This window comes from Balaenoptera borealis (assembly GCF_965194805.1).
Source record: "Balaenoptera borealis genome assembly, chromosome: 21".
Lineage (NCBI taxonomy): Eukaryota > Metazoa > Chordata > Mammalia > Artiodactyla > Balaenopteridae > Balaenoptera > Balaenoptera borealis.
Window position 1 is genome coordinate 13,425,361 of NC_138880.1, and position 22,718 is coordinate 13,448,078.

Sequence of the window (22,718 nt, forward strand, 5' to 3'; positions counted from 1 at the left end):
TTAATTTGTTAATATGGTGTATCACATTGATTGATTTGTGTATATTGAAGAACTCTTGCATCCCTGGGATAAATCCCACTTGATCATGGTGTATGATCCTTTTAATCTGTTGTTGGATTCTGTTTGCTGGTATTTTGTTGAGGATTTTTGCATCTATATTCATCAGTGATATTGGTCTGTAATTTTCTTTTTTTGTAGTATCTTTGTCTGGTTTTGGTATCAGGGTGAGGGTGGCCTCATAGAATGAGTTTGGGAGTGTTCCTTCCTCTGCAATTTTTTGGAAGAGTTTGAGAAGGATGGGTGTTAGCTCTTCTCTAAATGTTTGATAGAATTCACCTGTGAAGCCATCTAGTCCTGGACTTTTATTTGTTGGAAGATTTTTAACCACAGTGTCAATTTCATTACTTGTGATTGGTCTGTTCATATTTTCTGTTTCTTCCTGGTTCAGTCTTGGAAGATTATACCTTTCTAAGAATTTGTCCATTTCTTCCAGGTTGTCCATTTTATTGGCATACAGTTGCTTGTAGTAGTCTCTTAGGATGCTTTGTATTTCTGCAGTGTCTGTTGTAACTTCTCCTTTTTCATTTCTAATTTTATTGATTTGAGTACTCTCCCTCTTTTTCTTGATGAGTCTGGCTAATGGTTTATCAATTTTGTTTATCTTCTCAAAGAACCAGCTTTTAGTTTTATTGATCTTTGCTATTGTTTCCTTTGTTTCTATTTCATTTATTTCTACTCTGATCTTTATGATTTCTTTCCTTCTGCTAACTTTGGGGTTTTTTGTTTTTTTGTTTTTTTATTTATTTATTTATTTTTGGCTGTGTTGGGTCTTCGTTTCTGTGCGAGGGCTTTCTCTAGTTGCGGCGAGCGGGGGCCACTCTTCATCGCGGTGCGTGGGCCTCTCACTATCGCGGCCTCTCTTGTTGCGGAGCACAGGCTCCAGACATGCAGGCTCAGTAGTTGTGGCTCACGGGCCTAGTTGCTCCGCGGCATGTGGGATCTTCCCAGACCAGGGCTGGAACCCGTGTCCCCTGCATTGGCAGGCAGATTCTCAACCACTGTGCCACCAGGGAAGCCCTAACTTTGGGTTTTGTTTGTTCTTTTTTCTCTAGTTCCTTTAGGTGTAAGGTTAGATTGCTTACTTGAGATTTTTCTTGTTTCTTGAGGTAGGCTTGTATAGCTATAAACTTCCCTCTTAGAACTGCTTTTGCTGCATCCCATAAGTTTTGGATCATTGTGTTTTCATTGTCATTTGTCTCTAGGTATTTTTTGATTTCCTCTTTGATTTCTTCAGTGATCTCTTGGTTATTTAGTAACGTATTGTTTAGCCTCCATGTGTTTGTGTTTTTTACGTTTTTTTCCCTGTAATTCATTTCTAATCTCATAGCGTTGTGGTCAGAAAAGATGCTTGATATGATTTCAATTTTCTTAAATTTACTGAGGCTTTATTTGTGACCCAAGGTTTGATCTATCCTGGAGAATGTTCAATGCGTACTTGAGAAGAAAGTGTAATCTGCTGTTTTTGGATGGAATGTCCTATAAATATCAATTAAATCTATCTGGTCTATTGTGTGATTTAAAGCTTCTGTTTCCTTATTTATTTTCATTTTGGATGATCTGTCCATTGGTGTAAGTGAGGTGTTAAAGTCCCCCACTATTATTGTGTTACTGTCGATTTCCTCTTTTATGGCTGTTAGCATTTGCCTTCTGTATTGAGGTGCTTTCTATGTTGGATGTATATATATTTATAATTGTTATATCTTCTTCTTGGATTGATCCTTTGATCTTTATGTGGTGTCCTTCCTTGTCTCCTGTAACATTCTTTATTTTAAAGTCTGTTTTATCTGATATGAGTATTGCTACTCCAGCTTTCCATTGATTTCCATTTGCATGGAATATCTTTTTCCATCCCCTCACTTTCAGTTTGTATGTGTCCCTAGGTCTGAAGTGGGTCTCTTGTAGACAGCATATAGATGGGTCTTGTTTTTGTATCCATTCAGCAAGCCTGTGTGTTTTGGAGCATTTAATCCATTCACGTTTAAGGTAATTATTGATATGCATGTTCCTATGACCATTTTCTTAATTGTTTTGGGTTTATTTCTGTAGGTCCTTTTCTTCTCTTGTGTTTCCCACTTAGAGAAGTTCCTTTAGCATTTGTTGTAGAGCTGGTTTGGTGGTGCTGAATTCTCTTAGCTTTTGCCTGTCTGTAAAGCTTTTGATTTTTCCATCAAACCTGAATGAGATCCTTGCCAGGTAGAGTAATCTTGGTTGTAGTTTCTTCCCTTTCATCACTCTAAGTATGTCATGCCACTCCCTTCTGGCTTGCAGAGTTTCTGCTGAGAAATCAGCTGTTAACCTTATGGGAGTTCCCTTGTATGTTACTTGTCGTGTTTTTCCCTTGCTGCTTTCAATAATTTTTCTTTGTCTTTAATTTTTGCCAATTTGATTACTGTGTGTCTTGGCGTGTTTCTCCTTGGGTTTATCCTGTATGGGATTCGCTGCGCTTCCTGGACTTGGGTGGCTATTTCCTTTCCCATGTTAGGGAAGTTTTCGACTGTAATCTCTTCAAATATTTTCTCAGGTTCTTTCTCTCTCTCTTCTCCTTTTGGAACCACTATAATGCGAATGTTGTTGCGTTTAATGTTGTCCCAGTGGTCTCTTAGGCTGTCTTCATTTCTTTTCATTCTTTTGTCTTTAGTCTGTTCCACAGCAATGAATTCCACCATTCTGTCTTCCAGGTCACTTATCCGTTCTTCTGTCTCAGTTATTCTGCTATTGATTCCTTCTAGTGTAGTTTTCATTTCAGTTATTGTATTGTTCATCTCTGTTTGTTTGTTTTTTAATTCTTCTAGGTCTTTGTTAAACATTTCTTTCATCTTCTCGATCTTTGCCTCCATTCTTTTTCCAAGGTCCTGGATCATCTTCACTATCATTATTCTGAATTCTTTTTCTGGAAGGTTGCTTATCTCCCTTCATTTAGCTGTTCTTCTGGGGTTTTATCTTGTTCTTTCATCTGGTACATAGTCCTCTGCCTTTTCATCTTGTCTGTCTTTCTGTGAATGTGGTTTTTGTTCCAGAGGCTGCAGGATTGTAGTTTTTCTTGCTTCTGCTGTCTGCCCTCTGGTGGATGAAGCTATCTAAGAGGCTTGTGCAAGTTTCCTGATGGGAGGGACTGGTGGTGGGTAGAGCTGGCTGTTGCTCTGGTGGGCAGAGCTCAGTAAAACTTTAATCCGCTTGACTGCTGATGGGTGGGGCTGTGTTCCCTCCCTGTTGGTTGTTTGGCCTGAGGCAACCCAACACTGGAGCCTACCTGGGCTCTTTTGTGGGGCTAATGGTGGACTCTGGGAGGGCTCCCGCCAAGGAGCACTTCCCAGAATCTCTGCTGCCAGTTTCCTTGTCCTCACAGCCACAGCAACCCCCTGTGTCTGCAGGAGACCCTCCAACACTAGCAGGTGGGTCTGGGTTCAGTCTACCCTGGGGTCACTGCTCCTTCCCCCGGGTCCCGATGCACACACCACTTTGTGTGTGCCCGCTAAGAGTGGAGTCTCTGTTTCCCCCAGTCCCGTGAAAGTCCTGCAATCAAATCGCGCTAGCCTTCGAAGTCTGATTCTCTAGGAATTCCTCCTCCCGTTGCTGGACCCCCAGCTTCGGAAGCCTGACGTGGGACTCAGAACCTTCACTCCAGTGGGTGGACTTCTGTGGTATAAGTGCTCTCCAGTCTGTGAGTCACCCACCCAGCAGTTACGGGATTTGATTCTACTGTGATTACGCCCCTCCTACCGTCTCATTGTGGCTTCTCCTTTGTCTTTGGATGTGGGGTATCTTTTTTGGTGAGTTCCAGTGTCTTCCTGTCGATGATTGTCCAGCAGCTAGTTGTGATTCTGGTGTTCTCACAAGAGGGAGTGAGAGCATGTCTTTCTACTCCTCCATCTTGTTTCAGGGTCAGGTGATTCAGTTTTACATATATATATATATATATATATATATATGTTCTTTTTCAGATTCTCTCTTGTATTAAAGGTTATTACAAGATATTGAGTATAGTTCCCTGTGCTGTACAGTAGGTCCTTGTTGTTCATCTATTTTATATATAGTAGTGTGTATATGTTAATCCCAAACTCCTAATTTATCCCCCCCCCCATCCACTTTGGTAACCGTAAGTTTGTTTTCTGTGTCTGTGAGTCTGGTAAATAACTATATGTTGACTCAAGAGGATTTAGTTCTGTAAATAGAACTGCCAAGCAAAGGGTATTTTTGTGTTTCTGAAACAAATTGTTTACTTACCGCTTCAAGTTCGACATTCAGTTTTCTTGTGTGATAAACTATAATTTCATGTCTTAGAATATATGTTTTAAATTGATCTCTCAGGCTGTAGCGTCAGGTGAAATATCCAGTTCTGAAATTAGCTGAGTCAGTTGACCTCACTGTGAACAGTAGATGTAGACTTGAAGTTATGGGCAAAGTTGGTAGTTCAATTGGTTTTACCTTTGACTCTCTAATAATTTTGAGATGTCTTCCTGGAGAAGAATGTTGTACCCCTACTCAGTCACACTTGAGGCTTAATCACTTGAGCAAGCTTTCTGAATTTGCCCAGAGAGATTATTTTAACTTCAGCTCCTAAATAAATTGGACTACCCATCTCCAGGACCTCTGAGGTATATTTAAGCTGGTATCTTACCCACTTCTTTCTTTGTATACTTGTACTTTTCCATTAAGCATGATTTTTTTAAGTGAAAATCCCCTGTCATTCATCTTTGTCCTCCACCCCTTTGATGGGGTTGCTGATGGGCTGGAGGAGAGTGACGGTAGTCCTTCCTCGCTACCCCCTGAGCAGTGCTTAGTGCAGCAGCCCCCTTCTAGCAGCTGTGGTTGAACCTTTGTGGTGTGTATTTTCTGTCTTTTAACCTTAGTCTAAAGTTCCATTTTATTTCCCTACCTCTGCCCGCCTTTTTCCTGCCAAGTGCAGTGTTTGTTTATAACAAACTCTAGTAGGCAGCCTGAGTTCAAACCCTGGCTCCACAGCTTGATGGCTGCCAGTCTCTGCACCTCCTTATCTAAGACAGGGATGATAGTACTTGCTGATCTCCTGGGGCGGTTGCATTAAGATACTACTGGTGTAAAGTCCTGACCAGAAATTAGCAATGAGTATTACATGAAGAAAAGCTAAAAATAAAAGTAGCTATTTTATCTTGTTTTAAATGTCATCCTATTTTCTTTTGGAAAAAGATGCAAAATAAGTAGATGTGTTGATATGACTTCTCTGTGGAGAATGTACTTCAAAAGAGGTTTCCTATATAGTGGTTCTAGAACTCTGAAAAATGCAGTTTCATTATATCTTTTTTAAATTTTATTTTTATTTTTTTATTTTTTTGGCTGCGTTGGGTCCTCGTTGCTGCGCGCGGGCTTTCTCTAGTTGCGGTGAGCGGAGGCTACTCTTTGTCGCGGTGCACGGGCTTCTCATTACCGTGGCTTCTCTTGTTGCGGAGCACGGGCCCTAGAGCACGCGGGCTTCAGTAGTTGTGGCGTGTGGCCTCAGTAGTTGTGGCTCGAGGGCTCTAGAGCGCAGGCTCAGTAGTTGTGGTGCACGGGCTTAGTTGCTATGCGACATGTGAGATCTTCCCGGACCAGGGCTCGAACCCGTGTCCCCTGCATTGGGGGCAGGCATATAGAAAGAATGTAAGAGACGATAAAAAGTCAAACCTAATTGTAAATATCATCTTTTTGTTTAATTCTTTGTGGCTAGATTTTAGGGTTTTTTTTTTAAGTAACATGATTTTTTTGGAGTCTGTTAGAAATATTATTCTATAGAAAGTTACATCATTGTGAGGGTGATTTCTCCCTCAAAATTAAATTCCTATTCTAACTCAGATTGCCTAAAACGTGAAGGAGTCAGCTGAAATTAAGACCAAAGTGGTACTGGAAAAAGCCCTGTTTTGAGGTAGTGGCAAAAATAAAACCCATCCTAATGCCAGTTGGAGAACAGCTACAAAAATATGGGTATGAATGATATGGTATGTCTGGCCTTCAAGGTTAATTTCTGTCTAGAGAAGAACTGTTTGCATAAAATAGTTAAGGCATGTCTTCCAAGAAGATGACTAGCTCTTAACATGAACTTAAATTAGCAGTCCAGCTTTGGAGCTGCTTGTACATTTGACCCGTCTTACGTGTGTAGAGAGATTGCTTCTGCCATTTGTTTCTGCAATAGCAGTATGCACAGTGATTTAGAAAGATGGTGTGCCTGGAGAGCCAGTCTGGCACTGTCGAGGACATTCTGTGACAAGAACTATTTTTAACATTTGTTTGGTAGTCTCAGGAAGATAAATTTTTTAGGCTCTTCGACCTGATAAACTTTATTTTATACTGAAGAACCTTGGTGATGATATTCTAAGTAGGGAGGGAAATTTAGCCTAATTGTGTGCTAGCAGATCTTTATGCTGATGATTATACAGTGCCTACTTAGAAAAATTTTGAGGTTTGTGTAGATATATATGTAAATTTTACATTGGACTAATGAATATGTTCCTGGGTCCTGGCCTCAACGTTGAAATAAGCAAATATCTTTAGGATATTACTTTACTTCATTAATGTGAAATAGCATGCTTAAATTCTTGAACGCCTAAAACTATCTTAATGAAAATTATTGATAGATCCTGGTAAAAATGGGGACTTCCCTGGTGGTCCAGTGGGTGAGACTCTGCGCTCCCAATGCAGGGGGCCTGGGTTTGATCCCTGGTCAGGGAACTAGATGCCACATGCTGCAACTAAGAGTTCAAATGCCGCAACTAAAACATCCCGCATGCCGCAACGAAGATACCACATGCTGTAACTAAGACCAGGCACAGTCAAATAAATAAATACTGAAAAAAGAAAAAAAGAAAAAAGATCCTAGTAAAAATCAATGATTTTTCTGAGTCGAGAAAAACCTCTCGATTACTTTTCTTTAATAGTTCGTAGCTAAAAGTGGTGGTCTTAACAGCCAAAAAGCTTAACTATTACTTTCATTTTAACTTCTCTTGAGCAAGGGTTAGTGCCAGCTCTAGTGGCCATTGATATAGTTCAAAATGCAGTGACATAGATAGAAAGTAGCTCGTTTCTACTATAACAAAGAATGACATGATTACAGTGGAATATGAGGTTAAAACCCAATTTTACTGACTGAACAAATCATCATTTTCCGTGCTTATCTAAGCCAACCTTTCATAGCAGACAGGTAAAGAAACTAAACCAAACTAGACTAACATGAACTACTGCTAATGACTAGAAAACAGACCTTTTAAAATCAATTCATCATTTCTCGACTTTACATATGATGTGTAAAATCATGTTCGTAGATAGAAAAAATGAAGATACATTATAAACGTTTCACATGGAGTAGTTTTATTTGCAACATATGCCTTTTATTCTACTTTGAAGATCGTGCAGAAATTTTTCCTTCAGTGTTTTTTTCAGGACAAATGCTCTGAAGGACTTGGTGAATGAAGTCCTCTTTGATGAAAGGAAACCAAAATACCAGAAATTGAAGATAAAATTAATGCCAAAACAATCACTGCACTTTAGACTATGTAAACTATATTTCTGAACTTAGATTTTCTAAGAAAAATGGCATTAAAATCACTGTCATCTTCAAAGAAGGCTAAGTGAGAGCTGCAACAACATTTCACATTTAGTTTTGGGGTTTTTCCGCATATATATATATTTTTAATGTTTATTTATTTATTTGGCTGCGCTGGGTCTTAGTTGCAGCACACAGGATCTTTAGTTGCGGCATGCGGGATCTAGTTCCCTGACCAGGGCTCGAACTCGGGCCCCCTGCGTTGGGAGCCCGGATTCTTAACCACTGGACCACCAGGGAAGTCCCTCCTCATATTCTTAAATTGAGATGTAATTCACATACTATAAAAGTCGCCCTATAAAGTGTACAATTCAGTGGTTTTAGTATATTCATAAAGTTTTGCCACCATCTCCACCATATAATTCCAGAACATTTTCATCACCCCAGAAAAGAAACCCTCTGCCCACTAGCAGTCACTCCTCATTCTCCCTTCCCCCCATCCACTGGCAGCCACTGATTTACTTTCTGTCCCTATGGATTTGCCTGTTCTAGACATTGTATATGAATGGAATCATGTAATATGTAATGTTTTGTGTCTGGCTGGCAATTCTTCCATGCTGAGCATGTGTCAGTACTTCATTCCTTTTTGTGGCTGAATAAAATTCCCTTATATGAATATAGCACTGTGGTTGTTTTTATAATTAAGTTATTGCCATCTGGAATTTGTTGTGAAGTTTAAAAAGTTATTTTTTTCAGATTGAAAAAGTAATACATATTTGTTTTTTAAAAATTTGAACATCTCAGAAATGTAGGGGAAAAGCAAACGCTCTCCACTGTCGCACCCACCTTCCCTGTCCATTACCATCCTGCCTCAGAGGCAGACATTAGGTAGCTTTCCAGGCCTTGTTCTCTGTGTGCAAAAAACATGGGTTTTGGGGGCTAGGGAGGATGTTTGTGGTGTATTGTTTTCATTAAAATGGGATCACAGTTATACTAAAATCTTTTTTTTTAACCAAACCATCTGTCTTGGCCTGTGTACATACATATAGTTCATTCTTTCTGAATGTCGACAGACTATATGATTCATTCTTGTGTTTCCAAGCTTGACATTGCTTGGCATACAGACTCTTGACTGTGGTTGAACTGAAAGAAAAGGTTTGTTTCTTTGTATTGGAAAAAAAAAAAAAAAGAGGTCAATTCTCATTTATGGAAGAACCTTGTAACGGTAGGAGGACAGGCCACCCTACTTATATTAATCTAGCCCTGTGGGATTTGGAGCTTCATTTAATCTCATCTGTTTTGGAGATCACTCTGTTCTGTGGCTTTCTTCAGATGAATTTGCCTATAGGAGTAAGAGGTAGCCTCTGACGGTTTATAGCAGATTATTTATGTGTAAATAGAGGGGAAAGAAAAGAATTTGTGTACTGGCTCTGCCAGAACCAAATACGGTAGCCTTTTGGGATTATGGCTCTGGCAGTGGGCACCAACACAAAAATAAAAATAGAATGTCACCTGTTGAGAAGCTGGGGAGACTTGACATTTTCATATTCTGCATTCTTAAAATGTGGGTAGAGGAAAAATAAAGTATTATATGTGAATGTCATTCCCAAAGTTTTATTTTTCACAGTTCTCTTCCTAAGATAGATTTGACTTTATAGCAACAAGAAAGAATATGTTTTAAATGGGTGAGAAAGGAAGCAAGTTTGAATAGATAGGTATACAGCGATGCGTTAAACTTGCTGGTATAACTGTTAAGCTTTATGCCTGGATGTGCCTGTGCCGGGTGGCATTTACCATCACCACAGACCTTCACTTCACAGTTTAAACTTGGTCTTGTCAGAGTCTTAGAGATAATTAAACTTTGGGTGCTAAGTCACATTAAAAAGCACTCGTGAGAATTATATATAGAATTACGCAGTGTACAGAAAAGAGTTAGTGTAGCGGTCCTAAGACCACTGTATGTAGAAAGGCCTCATTTCAAGGTTGTCTTTGGTGTCTGGAAACTTGGATTTGGGGAGGCTTCCCACCATTCCCTGTTAAGCGTGGCTCACTGTGCCTAAACTGTTTATGCAAACAATGTGATTTATGTGGAACACGTGCTTTTCTTTTGAAGTCTGGAATTTTGGTACATGCTAGGCAGTGGGTATCCACGTGACCAGCTCCCTGTTACAGATCCTGGGCCCAGAGCCTCTAGTGAGCTTCCCCGTGACTGACAGATTTCACGTGTGTCGTTTCAGCTTGTTGCTGCAGGTGTTAGGCGCACTCTCTGCGGCTCCACTGGGAGAGGACTCTTGAAGCTTGCGCTTGATTTACTCAGGGCTGTGCCCCATGCGCCTTTTTTTGCTGATTTTGCTTTCTATCCTTTTGCTGTAATAAATCATAGCCATGAGTACAACTACGTGCTGAGTTGTGTGGACCTTCTTTTGTGAATCACCACCAAACCTGGGGCTGGTCTTGGGGACCCCTGACACACAAGGGTTTTTACACTGAGAATTCCAAGTATCAGGTGAACTGTATACTTACTTCTGCCAGTCCAGCACATTCTTTCCTTGAAGGCAAGCCAGAGTGATCTCACAGTAAGACCACTTTACAATAAAGGGTGTGAGCTATAAAATCAAGTGTTTAAAAACATCAGGAATCTGTACAGTAAAGATAAAAATATTGGAGGGGGGCTGGCTCTGGCCTGACAAAGTACTTCACTGTTATGTAGATAAAAGGTCAGGAAGTCTTATGGTAAAGCAAACACACACACACACACACTGTAAATCACGTATCTTAACCCATCCTCATAGTTTTATAAAACCTGTGCTGGGTTAAGATAACCGTATGTCCTTAAAAGAACAATTGAGGGACTTCCCTCATGGCACAGTGGTTAAGAATCCACCTGTCAATGCAGGGGACACGGGTTCGAGCCCTGGTCCGGGAAGGTCCCACATGCCGCGGAGCAACTAAGCCCGTGCGCCACAACTACTGAGCTTGTGCTCTACAGCCTGTGAGCCACAACTGCTGAGCCCACGTGCCACAACTACTGAAGCCCGCGCACAGCAACGAAGAGTAGCCCCCCATCGCCGCAACTAGAGAGAGCCCGCCTGCAGCAACGAAGACCCAACACAGCCAAAATTAAATAAATCTTTTTTTTTAATTGAATTGGATAATATTTACATTTTGGGGCTTTTTATTTCTATATTTAAAGTGAGACAGTAATGATAATGTTCATATATGAAGCAGGTTTCCTTTTTAGAGTTGGAACCATTGGCTGAGTTTTTTTTTTTTAATTAATAATCACAAAAATAGACATCGGGTCCAGTTGAACTCTCTAATGACTTATGCTCTTCAGTTTGATTTTTTTTCTGAACAAAATTGGGAAGCTGTTTTATGAATAAACTTGGTAAAAATGCTGTTTCATTTGTGATCTCAGACATTTCTGGCCGTTTGCCAGACCTTTAAGGAGATGCTTGATAATCTCTAAAATTTCCTTCAGTTCTAATTGGAATTACACCTTGTAATACCTCTGCCCTCATTCTCGCCCCATCCCAGTGACTGATTGGGCAGCAGGGAGCATGTGTCCCAGCTGGCCAGTAAAAATTCTGGGAAAGCTTTGTGAGATGGATAGACTAGATTGGCATGTGCCCTTTGGCCTTTTGCCCCTTCTTGCTGAGTAAGATATCAGATGCAGTGCCTACAGATGCATCATCATTTTATGACCATGAGATGGTGATTCCGTTTACTAAGGATGGCAGAGAAGGTGAAGGGAAAGGGTCTGCTGCCCCAATGGCCCTTGAGAAGCTGCACCAACCCAGCGCTGCCTACGTCCAGGCTTCTTGTTACATGAGAAAAATAAACCCACAGTTTAGGTCTTCTCTTCCCCCTGAAAAAAAGATACTTCAGTAACATGATGATAATAGAATATTGTATTTTGCCACACAGCTAAGAATCAACCCTTAGAGAATTTGAATTTGGAAAAGCATAGCTATTTCCACATTACACACGTGGAAGGTAAGACTTCACATTTTAGAGAGATACAGACTAGTCTCAGTGAAGAAACTGAAGGGTATATAGGTCTTAGGGTTACACAATTAGATTTCAAATGGGTGGAGAACTCATTTTTCTGGAAGATTTCTGCATGTATAATCTCATTCTAACTAACTATAGGCAAAGAGAAGAAAAATATGGACTGCACTGTTCATAACTCTTGGGAAGTTTACCAGGCTAACTTAAGCAGAAATGTCATTTGCCAGAAGAATGTTTAGTAGCCTAGAATCAGAAGGCAAGCTGGAGAACCAAGCTTGGAAGTTTTGCAGAAATTAAAGAGAGATTGGAGCCACAGTCAAAATCATACCATAGCAACGATTTAGAACGCTGGAGAGAACACCTGTGTGGGAGTAGAACTTGCCATTGTCCCCACTGCTTAGAGTCACTTCAGATTAAAAGTCTGGGCTAGGTGCATCCAGTTGGCATAGATGAACCTGGAGGTAGACTGACTTTCTTTGTGATTCTAACAGTGTGTATACAGACTTTCGTTGGGATTTTGTTTTATGTATTCTAACATCAGTGTTTTGGATTGGTGTCATAGGACGAAATAGTCACAGAAAGCAAGTTGAGGTGAATGATACATGTCTTTGTAGTAATGTGAGCCGGCTTACCCTTATCTTTCATCTTACATGTAAGTCCACAGAACAGATGCATTAATATAATGATTTCCAAGCTTTTTAGTCTCATGACCCCTTTTTACTCTTAAAACTTGAGATCAGTATAGTAAGTGAATAAAAGTTTTTCAACAAAACTTCATAGTGTCACTATTACAAGTTTGGGAACTAATAAAGCCATCAATGTAGAAAATCTCCCTACCTAGACTTAAAAATTAACTTTTTGATTTAAAATACAGAAAATATAACTTTAAATTTTAAGTCAACTGTTATAAAAATAGTTTAAAACCTTCTTCTGTTTAACACTTTAAACAGTGAAGGCTAATTCAGAGCTTTATATTCTCAAATGCTTTCATATAAATAGTTTTCTTGGGCCTCTCAAAAATGTGACCTCTTAATTAGGATTGACTGAATCAATTATTTTTGAGGCATATTGTAACTTATTCTACAAATACCTTTATACTACAGATGTCAGTATTATTCTGTTATCCTGTGTGCTGTAAATATTTCCTCAGGCTTTTTCTTTTATCTCTTTCTGTATACAGAAGTTTTTATTTTGTTTGGTTTGAGCTCATCAAAGCCAGCGTGTTTGAGGTGGAGAGTTTACCTGTTCCTCTTTTTCTCTCTGGTGCCTGGCCTATAACAGACACTTGACAGATGTGACATGGATACATGAACCTTACTCTTCAGGAATATTTTGATATGTCATGTGATTGCGGTGGATGGTGTACATCAGAGTGAATGGTTTATCAGCCTCCTAACTTGTCCTGTGTGGAAACTATATATTAAGTAATCTTTCCTCTGTTTTTGGTAATACTTCCTTTAGTAGGTTCTTTAAGTAGGGTTAGCTTGTTAAAAATTCTTAATGTTACATGACTAGAGGATTCTGTTTTAAATATTTCTGGAAAATGTTGGTTATTTGCTCCCATTTGACTTGAAAAACAAATTACTTGATGCTTGCTAAGCAGATGACATAATGATTTTACTCACTTTAAGCTTGTTGTCATGACTTTTTTCCAGTTGTTAGTTCTATTGCAGGAGGTATTGTTGCTCTTGAAAGACCTCTGCTACTTGTTTTCTCAATCTTCAGCCGTTATACTAGGATCCTTTTAACTTTGGGATTTGGCTTCTATAAATTGGTTTGTTTTTTATTTAAAGATTTTTTTCTTTTTTTAATGTGGACCATTTCTAAAGTCTTTATTGAATTTGTTACAGTATTGCTTCTGTTTTATGTTTTTTATGGTGTTTTGGCCACAAGGCACGTGGGATCCTAGCTCCCCAACCAGGGATTGAACCCGCACCCCCTGCATTGGAAGGCGAAGTCTTTAACCACTGGACTGCCAGGGAAGTCCCTATAAATTGGTTCTTATATTAAGGACTTTTTGTCTTTAACCCCAGTGCATTAATGCTTTGGGCTTGACTTGAATGACTCTGCTGTGAAAGTTTGGTCCTGTGATCTGAACCAGCTATTTGAAGAACCTAACATGATCATACCTAAAAATTGTTAGAGCAGTTTTCTTGGTGTGGAACTCCTAGACAGTTTTTCTTGTTAAACAGGTGATCTTGTAGTTTTGTGACTTGCCTTTTTCATTTATATACCAAATACTCATTATATCAAATATACTTCTATAACATTCTTAATGTCTACTTAGTATTCCATTCTATGGATGTTTCATATTTGTTTTCTTAACTATCTAGTGTACATTTATAGTTTTGGTTTTTTTTCTTAAAAGCAAACATTCCTTTACTTATATCCGTACATATTTAGCTGATTTTATTCATAGTGTAGATGCCTAGAAGTGGAGTTGCTTGGTCCAGTAGTGTAGCCATGTAGCAGTTAGTGTTAGGTTTGGTTTGTGTAACAGAAAATCCAAAATAATAAAGGCTTAACCAAGGTTGCAGTTCGTATTTCTTCATGTACAGGAAAATCTGGAGATAAGCAGTCCAGGGGTGATAAGTCCACTGAGGTATCAGGAAACCAGACATCTTGCTGTGTTAGTTTCCTGGGTCTGCCGTAACAAATTACCACTAACTGGGCAGCTTAAAACAACAGACATTTATCCCTCACAGCTCTGGGGGCTGGAAGTCCAAAACCTAGGTGTCAGCAGGGCCACAGACCCTCTGGAGGCTCTAAGAGAGAATCCGTTCCTTGCCTCTTCCAGCGTCTGGTGACTGCTGGCATTCCTTGGCCACATCACTTCAATCTGCCTCTCTCTTCACATGGACTTCTCTGTCCGTGTGTCTGTCTCAAAACTCCCTCTCCCTCTCTAACAAGGGTATATGTAATTACATTTAGGGCCTATTGGGATAATCTAGGATAAGTGCCTCCCCCAAGATGCTTAATCACATCTTTTTCATACGAGGTAATATACACAGGTTCTGGTGATCAGGAAGGGCGTATCCCTTTGCAGTGTGCTTTGTCAGCCTGCCACGTCTTCCAACACTCGGCTTGCTCGTACTAGGGAGCAGCCCCTCTTCATGGTAGAGGTGGCTGCTGGAGTCCAGCCATCACGTATACATTCTAGGAAACAGGATGGAGAGTGATGAAGGGCACACCCCCTCTTTAAGGAAACTTTCTGGTTCCCACATAACACTCCTTACATCACACTGACCGGAACTTAGTCTTACAGCCATTTGTAGTTGCATGAGAGTCTGGCGCTATGGACTGAATATTTGTATCTTCTCAAAATTCATAGGTGATGCCTGATCCCCAGTGTGATGGTACTTGGAGGTGGGGCCTTTGGTAGGTAATTAGGTCATGAGGGTAGAGCCCTCATGAATGGTATTAGTGCCCTTTATCAGAAGAGACGCTAGAGAGATGACCTCTCTCTCTCAATACCATGTTAAGAAGGCGTCCACAGCAAGAAGGTGTCCCTCTGCAAACCAGGATGAGGGTCCTCACCAGGAGTCGAATCAACCGGCACCTTGATCTTGGGCTTCTTAATCTTCAGAACTGTGAGGAATAAATTTCTGTTGTTTAAGCCACCTAGTCTGTTATTTGTTACGGCAGCCTGAACTAAGACAGCTGGGAAATGTAGTTTTTCAGCTCAGAGCATGGCTATCTGATTGAATACAATTAGTTTAATTATTGAGAAGGAAAGGGATAGTGGATATTGAGGTTAGGCAGTCTTTGCCTCAGATCAGTTTACATTTTGTTAGCTTTCCAAAGATGTGCATTCCTGCCTATAGGGTATGAGAATAGGCATAGAAATCCCATGCCCCTTAGTTATTACCCCTCGGCCCTAGGCAACTCTAATCTTCTGTCTCTGTAGATTTGTCTGTTCTAAACAATTCACGTAAATGGAGTCATACAATATATGACCATTTGTGACTGTCTTCTTTCACTTAATATGTTTTCAAAGTTATAGCATGTGTCAGTACGTCATTTTTTTCTTTTTATTATTAAATAATAGTCCATTGAATAATACCATATTTGTCTGTTCATTAGTTAATGGACATTTAGGTGGTTTCCACTTTTTGGCTATTGTAATGCTGCCATGAACATGTGTAAACTTAAGTTTTCATTTCTCTTAAGTATATATCTAGGGATGGAATTGCTGAATCACATGGTAATTCTATGTTTAACACCTTGAGGAACTGTCAGACTGTTTTCCACAGCAGTTGTACCATTTTAGATTTTCACCAACACTGTGTGAAAGTTCCAGTTTCTCTACATCCTCAAAAGCACTTGTAATTCTTTTTTATTTAGCCATCCTAGTAGGTGTAAAGTGGTATCTTGTTGTGGTTTTAGTTTTATGATTTTATAATACACATTTCAGGTGGTTTTTTCCTGCAGATTTTGTTTTAATGGACAAGAAATGATGCCTTCAAATTTGTGATAGAATTTTTTTTAATTGTTGATTTCATTTTTTTTAACAGGCTAAGGAAATTTTAACAAAAGAATCAAATGTGCAAGAGGTCCGCTGTCCTGTTACCGTCTGTGGAGATGTGCATGGTCAATTCCATGATCTTATGGAACTCTTTAGAATCGGTGGGAAATCACCAGATACAAACTATCTATTCATGGGTGACTATGTAGACAGAGGTTATTATTCTGTGGAGACTGTGACTCTTCTTGTGGCATTAAAGGTATGGTTAATGAAGTTTTTTTTTTTTTTTTCAAGCTTTGATCAGCAAAAGGCAAGAGTGGCGGCATTGCATATCAGATGTTCTAGTTTATGATCCATTCACTCTATAGCCCCTTAAAATAATAGTTCATTTTACATCTTTTGAGAGAGAGACACGAACACGATACGTTAAACCTCTCCTGCCTACTTCTGGTAAATTATTGTTGTAGGTAATCCATAGCTGAAGTCTTGGAATCATTTTTAGTCAACTTATCCCTCATGTATAGTCAACTAGTAAGTTTTTAAAAAATTCTTGCCTTGCAAAATCTGTTATTCCTGTGTCTTTTTATTTTTTATTTTTTTTATTTTTTATTTTTTTAAAGTGTTGTGGCCAAGGTCACACAGCTAGCTGGTCACCTTGATCTTTTTTTTTTTTTTTTTAATTTTATAGCTACTTTATTTATTAATTTATTATTTATTTTTGGCTGTGTTGGGTCTTCGGTTCGTGCGAGGGCTTTCTCTAGTTGCGGCAAGTGGGGGCCACTCTTCATCGCGGTGCGCGGGCCTTTCACTATAGCGGCCCCTCCCGTTGCGGGGCACAGGCTCCAGACGCGCAGGCTCAGTAGTTGTGGCTCACGGGCCCAGCTGCTCCGTGGCATGTGGGATCTTCCCAGACCAGGGCTCGAACCCGTGTCCCCTGCATTGGCAGGCAGATTCTCAACCACTGCGCCATCAGGGAAGCCCTGTCTTTTTATTTTTACTATCATACAATGCATATCTTAATCACTTCACACTTTAATTAGTGCAGTAGTGTGGTAGCTAATATTTCTGCCTCCAGGATCTGACCCCTCCAGATCTACCTGGCATATGCTGCCAGATTAAATCTCTCTTTTAACATTCATCTTGTTACTTCACTGTTCCCAACTCTTCAATGATTCTGTGTTACCTGCAGAATCGAGCTCACACTCCTTGGCTGGTCCTCTACTGTCTAGCCTGAATCTGCTGCTAGTAGTTGGTAGCATAAACTCTTTGCCTCAAATCAGAGTATTTCAGTGCTCTGGCTATCTCCAAATATTTACCTGATTTCCCCAAACGATTACTCTGTCTCTGATTTCTTACCCCTTCTGCCAAGACTCAGCTCAAGTCCTACTTCTTCCATGAAGCCTTCAATCACCTTAGCTTTACTCCTTCTACTCTAAATTATCATAAAATGTATTCTCCCATCCCTTATTTATGTTACATAGTGGTTTATTGCCTTGTTTCTCATACTTCCTTAAGTGAAGTTAGTCCCTAACCAGCAGAATTCATGTATTATATTTGTGTGGACCTGGTACTAGATTTGAACGCTGTGCTTAGTGCTGGACACATAATGGATGCTTAGTGAATACGTGTGAAGTATGCATTTGCAGCTTTTTGGTTTGCAGAGTCTGATGCTTTTTTATACTTATCAGACACATTGCTAACCAAAAAGTATGCCATAAAGTATGTCTCTATGTTCTGTTATGGAAAGGAAACTATATAAATACATTTGAAATCTTGCCCACATTTGGTAGGGCCTGGTTTTTTTTTTTTTTTTTTTTTTTGACATGTCTAAAATTTCTTGTTTTCCCCAAAATTGTCAAATATTTAATTATTTATGAATTTTTAACAATACATGTACATCATAAAAAGTTGGTTTTCAACATAATACTGTAAAATATACAGGTTCTAGGAAGTGAACTAAAGCATAACAAAGATATATAAAAAAAAGTTATTCATTCCCTTCCTACACCTCACCATCTTCACCTCTAGCCAGGCAGGGCCTGTTTTTGTGTTCTGTTTACAAATACATTCTTCTGTGGGAAATAAAAGGGAGGGAGAAGTTAGTCTGTAGAGAGTTTGTCTTGGGTCCAGATCTCTTCTGTGTCCGTGGAGCATTAAAAAGTCATAGTGTTCTGGAAAGACTAAGAAGACTAGTGATAATTTGAGTATGAAAAAGATATTAGAGACAAAGAGTCAGATATGATTTTATTATAATAAAATAGTTACCAGTTAAGAAGGATTCCAGTGAGGGGAGTATGGATACATAGTAAGAAGGATGGCCATAAGAAAATATTTCAAAGCTTAATCAAGAGGACCTGGTGATGAATGAGAAAATTTTTTATTCTGAAAAAGAATTTACATTTAATGTACTAGCAGACTGAGGCCCATTTAAAGAAATGGGTCAGAGGTTAATGTGCTTAGCATAACACTAGTAAAAATACTTCCATGGGTTTCTTTTCCTTTTCCTTTTCCTTCAGGTGCGTTATCCAGAACGTATTACAATATTGAGAGGAAACCACGAAAGCCGACAAATTACCCAAGTATATGGCTTTTATGATGAATGTCTGCGAAAGTATGGGAATGCCAATGTTTGGAAATACTTTACAGATCTGTTTGACTATCTGCCACTTACAGCTTTAGTAGATGGACAGGTATGTATGTGGGGACAGATAAAAGTAGGAAAAGATTTTCTATTAGTAATTTAGGGTCTAGATTGACATGACATTCTTTCTGCATCTCCTTGGCCTTTTCTGCCTCTTTCCCTTATACTTAAAGTTTCAGAACAGGGAACTGGGTAAGTTTTATACACGTTGAGATCGGCAAGTTCTTCCTTTCATCCTCTCCATCTTCCTGCTTCCCTTTCCATCTATTGATACATCTATTTATACACCATGTGTTAAGTGACAGTTTCTGATTCTGAGTAGTAGGACAAATCTACCTCCTTGGGAACTTTCACAGTCTTCTGCTAACACTCATAAAATAGAAGTCATTTCTAAATGACCAAGTGGAAGTATAGTGTAAACCAAAACTTTTAGATGTAAGTAAGGGATGAAATGCAAGGAAATGCATTTATTTATAAATTACATTTAATTCAAAGAATGAAACAGTAAAATAAACTTGGGTTAATTAAAAATAAAACCAGAAATAGATACCAAAAATACATAGTTGATCAAAATGGCCCAAAGCAGTTTTTGAGAAGTCTATTAAAGAAATATAATAGTCAAAACTGATCTAGAAAAAGAGAGGGAGGTCACATAAAACACTGGGAATGAGAAATAAGGCATTACTCTAAGTATGGAGGTACTTAACAAATCACAAAAACAGTTGCAGCTTTATTCCAATAAACTTGAAAACATAGATGAAATTTATTATAGCAGAATATTAATTATTAAATTGTTTTGAAGAAATCAGACCAATGTAAATAGACCATCAGACTAAGAAGAAATTGGAGAGTAATCAGGTCTAGGTATTTTATAGAGAATTCTACCAAACCTTTAAGGAACATAACATTTCTGAGTTTGAAAGCTTAGGAAGAGGTGGAGAGCTTCAAAACTCACTCTGTAAGGCCAGTATAACCCCAATGCCAAACCAGACATGGCAAGCACAGTAGAATGAAATCAGACCAAAACCATTTGAACAAAGTCCTGTATCTTTATTTAAAACTCAATTAAGGAGTAAAATGACACTAATTGGATGAAGAAACTTACACTGACTATACTTATCAGCAAAACATCAGAAACCTTCTCCTCAAAATCAGGAGAAAAATGCCCTCTAAAACTTTATTATCTCTGACTTAGAATCCCTGGAGAATGGACCTGGGAGTAGTATCTCTCCCCTCCCCTCCTCCCCCAAAGAAATCTTATTATTCAATTTTGTTTTTGGAAGTCCTAGCCAGTGCACTGAGCAATAAAAATAATTAAAAGGTATAAACATTGAGAACAAAATAACAAAAATATTTTTGCAAACAACATGATTATGTACGCAGAAAACTCTTAGAAAACTGAAAAACTATTACAACCAATAACAGGAATCAGTAGGGTCTTTGCAGTAAGAGAAATTTTAAATTTTTATATTGTCAGCAGTAACCAACAGAAAAAGTTAATCGTGGGTCACAAGCACGGAAATCGCATTCTAGGGAAAGTGGAAATACACTATATAAAATACCTAGGATTATAAAGAAAAAAGAAGTAGTATATTTAAATGTTAACAGCTCTCTGGTCGTGCATTTTTTGTTTTTTTCCATTGTGTATTATACATTTTCCACTGTGACTATTATTAAATGCTATTTTGAAAAGAAAAGCGACTAGGATTGACATCGGTAACCATTATTTACTCTCCATTAACTTTTAGCATTTAATAAAACAAATCCATTTTCTTTTTAAATTCATCAACAGATATTCTGCCTCCATGGTGGCCTCTCCCCATCCATAGACACACTGGATCATATAAGAGCCCTGGATCGCTTACAAGAAGTCCCACATGAGGTAAACTTAGTTTTAATGAAAAAGAAAGAAATATAACCACATTGTGGTAACCCTAGATTAGTTAAATATGAGCACTCATAACTGACATCGCATACTTCATTTTCTTTGCCAGGGCCCAATGTGTGATCTGTTATGGTCAGATCCAGATGATCGTGGTGGGTGGGGTATTTCACCACGCGGCGCTGGCTACACATTTGGACAAGATATTTCTGAAACATTTAACCATGCCAATGGTCTCACACTGGTTTCTCGTGCTCACCAACTTGTAATGGAGGTATGTCCTCTTCCTATAGGATGATGATCTCTGTTTCAAATAAATGTCTCTCTAATAAAGCTTCATGACTTAGAATGTCAGAAACATTCCTCCCCATTACCTAAATGAAAGGAGAAAAAACTTGGCTGATTTTAGCAAGTAGGGAAAGTACTAGTTGGCCAGGGCAAAATTATATCTCACTTTTTTTTTTTTAAATTAATTAATTATTTTATTTATGTCTGTGTTGGGTCTTCGTTTCTGTGCAAGGGCCTTCTCCAGTTGTGGCAAGTGGGGGCCACTCTTCATCGTGGTGCGTGGGCCTCTCACTATCGCAGCCTCTCCTGTTGCCCAGCACAGGCTCCAGACGCGCAGGCTCAGTAATTGTGGCTCACGGGCTTAGTTGCTCCGCGGCATGTGGGATCCTCCCAGACCAGGGCTCGAACCCATGTCCCCTGCACTGGCAGGCGGATTCTCAACCACTGCACCACCAGGGAAGCCCTATATCTCTTTTGAAATTAATTTAGACTTCAAGAAAAATTGCAAAAAAATGGTAACAAAAAATTCCTTTCTGTCCTACACTCAGATTCCTCAAATATAAATATTTTAATATTTGCTTTACCATTCTTTCTCCCTTCCTATTCCCCTTTCCCCTCACACATTACTTTTTTTCTTTAACTGTTTGAATGTCAGTTGCAGGTGAGATCCTCCTTTACATCCAAATTTCCATGTGTGTTTTATAAAAATAAGGACTTTCTCCTAAATAACCGTAGTATAGTTATCAGGGTCAGGAAATCTTCATTGATATAGTACCATTATCTAAGTGCTTTATTCAGGGACTTCCCTGGCGGTCCAGTGGTTAAGACTCCGTGCTTCCACTGCAGGGGGCGCAAGTTTGATCCCTGGTCAGGGAACTAAGATCCCACAAGCCTCGCAGCACGGCCAAAAAAATAAAATAATAAAAAAAAATTTTAAGTCTATAAACGCTTTAGTCAAATTTTTATTATCTCACCAATGTCCTTTATAGCAAAATTTTTTTTAGAGCAAAATTTAATTGTGTGTGCACCTATAATCTCATCCAGTATCATGCTGTATTCAGTCCCCCTGGATGTGGAAATTCCTCAGATTTCCTTTGTTTTGCATAATCTTGACATTTTTGAAGACTACAAGCAATTTTATTTTGTAGAAATCGCCTTCATTTGTGGTTTGGCTGATGTTTCCTTGTGATTCGGGATATGCACTTTTGGCGGGCATATCACAGTATGATGATGTGTCCTTCTCAGCACATCATATCAGGTCATGAGATCTTTCCCAGTGCTAGTGCTATTAACTAATTTGGATCACTTAGTTAAGGTGGTGCCTGCCACATTTCTCTACCATGATGTTACTATTTTTTAAACATTAAAGGAATATAAATAGAATATAATCCTTCCAAACCAGTAGGGAGTAGCTTCAAGATGTTAGAGAAAATTTCACTAACCCAACAGAGGCAGAAGGGGTAACAGCATGGTAATAAAGAACATAGATTTGTACAGTAAAGATAAACCTCATTATAATCATAAGGAATGTGAATGGATAAAAATTTTTACTTCCCTAAAATACTGAGAGTCTCACATTGGATAAATAATCAAAAAATTCACCCATTATTTTGGATTTATCTAAAACATAAATGATACCCCAGACTAGAAATAGAGGGATGGAAAATGGTGTATTAGTATATCAATTAGATAATTATCCAAAATATAGTTAATAATATGAGTCAGAAAAGGCTGTAAGACAGTAGTATATTTAGAAATAGAAAGAGGTCTTTGCTGATGAAAAGTGGCCCAGTTATATAGGAGAGAATAATTCTAAATTTTTATTTACCTAGTAATAGAGTCAAAGTACATAAAGCAAAAATTGACATAATTTATGAGG

General features: G+C 38.8%; 1 protein-coding gene across 3 annotated transcripts in view; it reads left to right on the plus strand.

Moving 5' to 3' along the window:
• The window catches only part of PPP2CB (protein phosphatase 2 catalytic subunit beta), a 32,988-nt gene that overhangs the window by 4,109 nt on the left and 6,161 nt on the right, over window positions 1-22,718 (plus strand). Inside the window, exons 2-7 of one of the 3 annotated variants that reach the window (XM_082375049.1) lie at window positions 14,895-14,941; window positions 15,047-15,153; window positions 16,078-16,287; window positions 18,545-18,718; window positions 20,462-20,551; window positions 20,664-20,825. In XM_082375049.1, the coding sequence (XP_082231175.1) occupies window positions 16,171-16,287; window positions 18,545-18,718; window positions 20,462-20,551; window positions 20,664-20,825 (543 nt within the window). In that variant the 5' untranslated portion in view covers window positions 14,895-14,941; window positions 15,047-15,153; window positions 16,078-16,170. The remainder of the gene's footprint in view (window positions 1-14,894; window positions 14,942-15,046; window positions 15,154-16,077; window positions 16,288-18,544; window positions 18,719-20,461; window positions 20,552-20,663; window positions 20,826-22,718) is intronic. The other 2 variants (XM_082375050.1, XM_082375048.1) reach the window with 2 other exon arrangements.